Source organism: Trachypithecus francoisi, unplaced genomic scaffold (genome assembly GCF_009764315.1).
Source record: "Trachypithecus francoisi isolate TF-2019V2 unplaced genomic scaffold, Tfra_2.0 Lachesis_group10, whole genome shotgun sequence".
Lineage (NCBI taxonomy): Eukaryota > Metazoa > Chordata > Mammalia > Primates > Cercopithecidae > Trachypithecus > Trachypithecus francoisi.
In genome coordinates, this window is record NW_022681455.1 from 83,987,972 (window position 1) to 83,995,955 (window position 7,984).

General features: G+C 51.0%; 1 protein-coding gene across 1 annotated transcript; it reads right to left on the minus strand.

Moving 5' to 3' along the window:
- Nucleotides 1–346: 346 nt before the first annotated feature.
- LOC117087675 (cardiotrophin-2) lies at nt 347–7,008 on the minus strand. Its single transcript, XM_033218164.1, has 3 exons — nt 6,993–7,008; nt 4,103–4,239; nt 347–910 (listed from the first exon to the last, which is right to left on the minus strand). The coding sequence occupies exons 1-3, from the start codon at nt 7,006–7,008 to the stop codon at nt 452–454; spliced, it is 612 nt and encodes a 203-aa protein (XP_033074055.1). The 3' UTR covers nt 347–451.
- Nucleotides 7,009–7,984: the final 976 nt, after the last annotated feature.

Sequence of the window (7,984 nt, forward strand, 5' to 3'; positions counted from 1 at the left end):
TCTGCTTAGAAAGGCAGGATCTTCATACAGGGAATGAGGTAGAGACAGGAAGGCAGCCCCCGCCATCCAAAATTACAAAAAGGAGAAGGTCTTGGGGAAAGCCTAGGAAGGGGACCAACTGTCCCCTCCCTATAGAGTGACAGGTGAAGCCTCTTTGGAGAGGTGCATCTTTCCAACCAGGAAGTGGACACCCAGTACCACTAGATGGGTAACCCATGGAATGGTATTCACGGAGACTGACCCAGACCTGGAAGGCAGGCCAGAGGACCTGGGCCAGAAGGCCCTGAAATAAGGAATTGAGGCCTGGCTCCCAGGAAATATTCCCAGACATGGCACCCAAGCCCCATCTGCTAGACAAGGTTTATCTCTTTTTCTAGCCCACAAGCAAGGCAGAAAAGAGGACATTGTGAAAGAGGAAGTGCTGCAGCCTCTAACAGGAAGTCCTACCCCTCTATGCTGGGTACTTGGCCTTGAGCAAAGCCAAGTCCCTCACAGCTCGGTCTGTCCAGTGGCCATATTCCCGGGTCACCACGTAGCCTCGACATTTCCTCTCGAAGGCCGAGGCCCCAAAGGTGACAAGCCCTAGAGTATCCTCTTCTGGGGGCATTGGCAGCCCCAGGGCTGTCATGATGGTGGCCATGTTGCCCAGCAGGCCTTGGGCCCTGAGTCTTGCAGTCCCGAGCTGAGCCAGGAGGATGGGACTGCCAGGGTTCAGGTCACTCTGGTCGTCCCTCACGAGCTGGAGGTGCTGGGTCAAGGCCAGGAAGGCCCCCTGGGCAAGGCTCAGCCTTTCCCCATCATCTAGGGTGCGCCAGGTCTTGAAGAAGGCAGTGGCAGGAGGCAGGCTGCTGAGCTGGAGCTCAGGGGCTGAGAAGCCAGGGTCACTAAAGGGGCTACCCTGGTACTGGAGCTGCAGGAGGGACAGAGAGAGACAGGAGTGAGGGGACCAGAGCGGTGCCTGCCCACTGAGACTGAATTCACGCCTGCCCACTGAGACTGGCTTCTTCCCAGGAGTCGTCATTTGCTGCGTCTCAGGGAGCTACTGGGATGTCCTGACACAGGGCAAGGGCCCTAGGAGGCTCAGGTGTGCATCCTCTGCATGCTAGCTGTGCAACGTGGAGTCACAAGCTTCAGAAATTCCCACCTGGCAGTGTTAATATGAAGATTATAGGAAATAATATATATAAAGCCCTTAGCAGGCCGGGCACAGTGGCTCACAGCTGTAATCCCGGCACTTTGGGAGGCCGAGGTGGGCAGATCACTTCAGCTCAGGAGTTCGAGACCAGCCTGGTTAACATGCCAAAACCCTGTCTTTACTAAAAATACAAAAATTAGCCAGCTGTGGCGGTGCATGCCTGCTGGGCCAGCTACTCGGGAGGCTGAGGCACGAGAATCGCTTGAACCCAGGAGGCAGAGGTTGCAGTGAGCTGATATTGTACCACTGCACTCCAGCCTGGACGACGGAGTGAAACTCTAAAAGAAAAAAAGCACTTAGCACAGTCTATACAATACAGTATCTGATATACAATAAGGGTATGATAAGCCATCATTAATTAATAATATATTCATATTAATATCAATCAATGAACACTATGATTACATTATTTACTGTAATATTTTCTTTTCTATTATTTATTTATTTATTTATTTATTTATTTATTTATTTATTTTGACACAGAGTTTTACTCTTGTTGCCCAGGCTGGAATGCAATGGTGCGACCTTGGCTTACCACAACCTCTGCCTCCCAAGTTCAAACGATTCTCCTGCCTCAGCCCCCCAAGTGGCTGTGATTACAGGCACACGCCACACCACACCTGGCTAATTTTGTATTTTTAGTAGAGACCGGGTTTTACTATGTTGGTCAGGCTGGTCTCAAACTCCTGACCTCAGGTGACACACCTGTTTCAGCCTCCCAAAGTGCTGGGATTACAGGCACGAGCCACCATGCCCTGCCTACTGTAATATTTTAAAGCAAGTATATTATCAACAATGTAGTTACAGCCTGGTAATCTTTTTTATTTATGGCATTTAGTTATGTTTGTTTATTTTATTTTATTTTATTTTATTTTATTTTATTTTATTTTATTTTATTTTATTTTATTTTATTTTATTTTATTTTATTTTGTTTCCCAAGATGGAGTCTTGCTCTCTCACCCAGGCTGGAGTGCAATGGTGTGATCTTGGCTCACCACAACCTCCGCCTCCCGGGTTCAAGCAATTCTCCTGCCTCAGCCTCCTGAGTTGCTGGGATTACAGGTGTGCGCCACCACGCCTGGCTAATTTTTATATTTTTAGTAGAGATGGAGTTTCACCATGTTGGCCAGGCTGGTCTCGAACTCCTTACCTCAAGTGGTCCACCCTCCTCAGCCTCCCAAATTGCTGGGATTATAGGTGTAAGCCACCGTGCCTGGCCTGTTAATTTTATTACAATCATTAATAAATACTTGTTAATATTATTACATTTAATTGAGAACCTTCCCCATCAAAGTTTTTATTTCCACAAAGTAAGATCACCAGAATCTTTTTTTTTTTTCCCTCTGGGACAGGGTCTCACTCTGTCACCCCGGCTGGAATGCAGTGGTGCGTTCTGGCCTCACTGCAACCTCTGCCTCTCAGGTTCAAGAGATTCTTTTGCCTCAGCCTCTTGAGTAGCTGGAACTAAAGGCATGTGCCATCACACCTGGCTAATTTTTGTATTTTTAGTGGAGAGGGGGTTTTGCCATGTTGGCCAGGCTGGTCTCGAACTACTGACCTCAGGTGATCTTCCCACCTCAGCCTTCCAAAGTGCTGGGATTATAGGTGTGAACCACAGCCCCTGGCCCTGGGACCTTAGTGCACACTGATAGATGTCCTAACTGGCAGATTGCCTGGTCCCACACCCCCATTTTACAAGTGGAAAAACTGAGGCTCAGGGTGCCCAAGGCTGTCCAGGGAATAGTGACAGCTGTGGGACCAGAAACTAGGTCAAAAGGTTCAGTAACTTCACAGGGGCCAGAAATCTAGCCCAGAGAAAGAGCTCCAGATGTCAGGGGCTCCAGGGCCATGCAGATCATGTAAGTTGTGAAGAAGGCAGGACTACGATGCCAGGTGGGAGTTTTGACCAACAGTATCCCTGTGCCTGCTACGGAGAGGCATTCCACTCATATTCAAGCTTTGAACAGGAGATGTATGGGCCAAACAAAAAAACAGCTGTGGGTCAGATTCAGACAGCAGGCTTCCAGCTTTAACTTCCAGACAGTGTGGGAGGCCATGGAAGGGGGAGGAAATTCCACAGACCTGGTTTCAGATCCTGGCACTGCCAGTTATTAGCTCTGTGACCTCGAGCAAATTATTACCCCCCTCTAAGACTCAGTTTCTTCATCTGTAAAATGGATTATAATTCCACCTCCTAGAACTGTTTGAAAAGTCAGTAAGAAAATGGGGGTAAAGGACAGGCACAGTGGCTCATGTCTGTAATCCCAGCACATTGGGAGGCTGAGGCAGGTGGATCAATTGAGGCCGGGAGTTCAAGACCAGCCTGGCCAACATGGTGAAACCCTGTCTCTACTGAAAATACAAAAATTAGCCAGGCATGGTGACATGCACCTGTAATCCTAGCTACTCAGGAGGCTGAGGGACAGGAATCACTTGAACCCGGGATGTGGACGTTGCAGTGAGCCGAGATCACACCACTGCACTCCAGCCTGGGTGACAGACATTGCGGATAGAGTTCCAAGCAGGCATGCGCCCAGGTAATCACACAGCATGAATGGTGGGGAATTAAATGTGGCTGTGTAAAGCCCTTCTCTCTCGATGTGTCCTTTGAACCCTGTCACAGTCCTGGGAGGTCAGCAAAGGCACGCTCAGCATCTCATTTTACAGATGAGGAAGCTGAGACCAAGAGAGGAAGAATGACTTGCCTAAGGTCACCCAGGCACTAGTGACATGAGTGGCAAGAGTGTGTGTGGCTCTAGTGAACACTAGAGTGTTACAGGCATCCCTGTCCCCTTGGGCCATGGAGGAGTCTTCTTCTGGACTTGTTCTGCTCACCCTACCCATGGTAGGGCCAAGGAGGCAGCATCCCTCTCCCCTTATCCCCTGCTCATGCCCCTTGTCACTCACGTAAGTCTGCAGCAGCATTGATGTGTTCTTCTGCATGTAGAGGGCCAGGCTATAGGCTTGACTGATGGACTCAGCCGGGGAGATGGGGGCTGCTGAGCTGAGGGGTGGCAACAGCAGGGTCAGCAAGCAGAGGTGGGCTGGCAGAGGAAGCAGAGGTCAGCACTGTGGCCCCGACCCTGCCTCTGATTCATTCATTCATCTCCACAACTCAGGAAAAGGTCCCATCCCTTGTGGGCTACAGCGATCTTGCATATCCAAGTCAGTGACAAACCCTCCTGCAGGTAGATTATCCCGGCCCAGAACACTCTGAACTCCAGGCTCATTGATTCAGCTACTTGACATTTTCACTTGAATATTAGTAAGCATCTCAAACCCAAAATATCCAGGATTTAATTCTTGAATATTCCCCCCAAGCCCCTCCTCTCCCAGGCTTCCCTGTCTCAGGTAAAGGCATTTCCATTCTTCCAATTGTTCAGGCCAAAGTCATGGTGTGCTCTTTGATGCTTCATTTTTTTCTTACTCTGCACACCCAATCCCACAGGAAATCCTGCTAGCTCTGTGCTTTTTTTTTTTTTTTTTTTTTTTTTTTGAGACGGAGTCTCACTCTGTCACCCAGGCTGGAGTGCTGTGGCCAGATCTCAGCTCACTGCAAGCTCCGCCTCCCGGGTTCACGCCATTCTCCTGTCTCAGCCTCCCGGGTAGCTGGGACTACAGGCGCCACCACGTCGCCCGGCTAGTTTTTTGTATTTTTTAGTAGAGACGGGGTTTCACCGTGTTAGCCAGGATGGTCTCGATCTCCTGACCTCGTGATCTGCCCGTCTCGGACTCCCAAAGTGCTGGGATTACAGGCTTGAGCCACCGCGCCTGGCAGCTCTGTGCTTTAAAGGCAGCCAACGCAAGTGTGACTTTTTTCCTTCTTTCAGAGATGGTGTCTTGCCCTGTCACCCAGGCTGGAATACAGGGGTGTCATCATAACTCACTGCAGCCTCGAATTCCTGGGAGCAGGTGATCCTCCCACCTTAGCCTCCCAAGTAGTTGGGACTACAGACCCACACCACCACACTCAGTTAATTTTTTAAATTTTATGTAGAGACAGGATCTCGCTATGTTGCCCAGACTGGTCTCCAACTCCCGGCCTCAAGCAATCCTCCTGCCTCGGCCTCCCAGAGTGCTGGGATTACAGGTGTGAGCCACTCCACCTGGCTGCATGCTTATCTTAAATGTAAATAGATGCTGCCAAATTGTCCTTTCAAAGATCAGGTCCAAGCCGAGTGCAGTAGCTCATGCCTATAATCCCAATACTTTGAGAGGCCGAGGTGGGCGGACCACAAGGTCAGGAGTTTGAGACCAGCCTGGCCAATATGGTGAAACCCTGTCTCTACTAAAAATACAAAAAAATTAGCTGGGCGTGGTGGCAGGTGCCTGTAATCTCAGCTACTTGGAAGGCTGAGGCAGGAGAATTGCTTGAACCTGGGAGGCAGAGGTTGCAGTGAGCTGAGATCAAGCCACTGCACTCCAGCCTGGGCAACACAGCGAGACTCCGTCTCAAAAAAAAAAAAGGCAGGGGACGGTGGCTTATGCCTGTAATCCCAGCACTTTGGGAGGCCAAGGCAGGCAGATCACGAGGTCAGGAGTTCGAGACTAGCCTTGCCCATATGGTGAAACCCCATCTCTACTTTGAAATGCAAAATTAGCTGGGCGTGATGGTGTACGCCTGTAATCCCAGCTACCCAGGATGCTGAGGCAGGAGAATCGCTTGAACCCAGGAGGCAGAGGTTGCAGTAATCTGAGATCGTACCACTGCACTCCAGCCTGGGCAGTAGAGTGAGACTTCGTCTCAAAAAAATAAAAAAAAGATCTGGTCCAGTCTATGTTCCCACCAACAGTGTGAGGCTCAGAGAGGAGAAGAATAACCTAAGGTCACCACCCAGGAGCAACGGAGATGAGAGACAAACCCAGGGCAGCCTCCTTCATCCCCGTTTCCACATTCCTGAGTTCCCAGAGTTCAGGAGCAACTCAGAGAAGCCTGAGAGGGAAGACCATTTCACTCATTCATTTGACGAACTTCAGGCTTGCAGCGGTTCACACCTGCAATCCCAGCACTTTGGGAGGCTGAGGCAGGTGGATCACTTGAGGTCAGGAGTTCGAGATCAGCCTGGCCAACATGGTGAAACCCTGTCTCTACTACCAAAAGAAAAATTAGCCAGCTTTGGTGGCGGGCACCTGTAATCCCACCTACTCGGGAGGCTGAGGCAGGAGAATCACTTGAACCCAGGAGGCGGAGGTTGCAGTGAGCCGAGATCGTGCCACTGCACACCAGCCTGGGCAATGGAACAAAAACTCCATCTCAAAAAAAAAAAAAAGAATTAGCATAACCTGGTGTTATGCACCTGTGGTCCCAGCTATTCAGGAGACTGAGGCAGGAGGATTGCTTGAGCCCTGGAGTTTAAGGCTACAATGAGCAAAGATTCTGCCACTGCACTCCAGCCTGGGCCACAGAGCAAGACCCTGTCTGAAAAAACAAACAAACCAACAAAAAAAGTCACAGTTAGATCACTGCACCACTTTCTGTCACACTATCTTTACAGTTTTCTTATTACTAATAAGACACATGTATTGTGTGTCTGCAGAATGAAATTTCCATGAGGCCATGGATTTTTGTGTTTGTTCACTGCTGTCTCACCAGATGCTTCAAACAGTACCTAGCACATGAGAGGCATTCAATAAATATTTGTCAAATTAATGATGAAGGAAGCCTTGATATGGGAGGATTTGGAGGGAGGATTAGCAGGTGCAAAGAGAGCTGGACACCTGAGTCAGAAAGAGGAGGGGCTCTGTGGGTCCCCCGCTCCTGTGTCTCTGGGGCCTGGCGCCCCTGCCCCTCACTCACCCAGTGGACAGCTCATGCTCTCTCCTCGGCTTCCTCCTCTTTGTAGCCTCTGGGTCTTTCAGGACACCTGTCCTTCTGCCCCTCAGGTGTCTTTATACCTGGGGCTGAGCCCCAGGGCGGCCCAAGAGGGAGGGAGGAAGTCACAACCTAGGGAGAGGGGCAGGAGCAGGCAGGTCCCTGGCAAAGAATGACAGACAGACCTGGCCACTAGTCAGGACAGGGAGCGGGTGGGAGAACCCAGAAGGGGTACATACGTTCCACACGGTGAGGCCTGGGACTAGGCCACAGAAGCCCCAGAGGCAGGAAACGGGTAGGAAAGGGGACACAGATGGGACCCCCAGGCCCCTCCAGGTCCCAAACTCGACCCTAAACCCTGGTGGCTAGGGGGGAGGGGGCAAGGGCGTGATGAGGATTATCCAGGGACAAAGGGGCCACCCCACTCCCTGCTGTTCTGCACGTCCTGGGATCCAGTTTCCCAGAGGAGGCCTCCCCCTGCTCCGCCCCACAGGGACCCAGGCGCTCAACCCGGGCTCCCAAGGAGTTTGGAAAAAGGACAGCGGGGTGGTGTGTGAGCAACATCATCATCCACACCCAGGTGCACCCTTAGGCACAGGAACAGCCACACGTCTACACACGCATTGGCATGTGGGCACACACAGGCATGGGCATACACTTTCATGCGCTCATTCATTCAGGGCTTATGGGCCCTGTTTATATACCAGTCCCTGTTTTAAGTGCTGGGGACGGAGCATGGAACAAGACAAACAAAAATCCCTGCCCTCGTGGAACTGACACTTTAGTAGGCATGGCCACTTATATGTGGGATCATGCCAGGCCTACACACATCACACACACAGTGCCAGACACATGCGTGCACACAGGAGAGCCCATACTGCATCCCTGGGGGCCCAGCCAGAGGCACCTGCACAGAGCGGACGTGGGGCACACACCTCATGCCCACAGATGCACGCAGAGGTGGGGACCAGGGATCA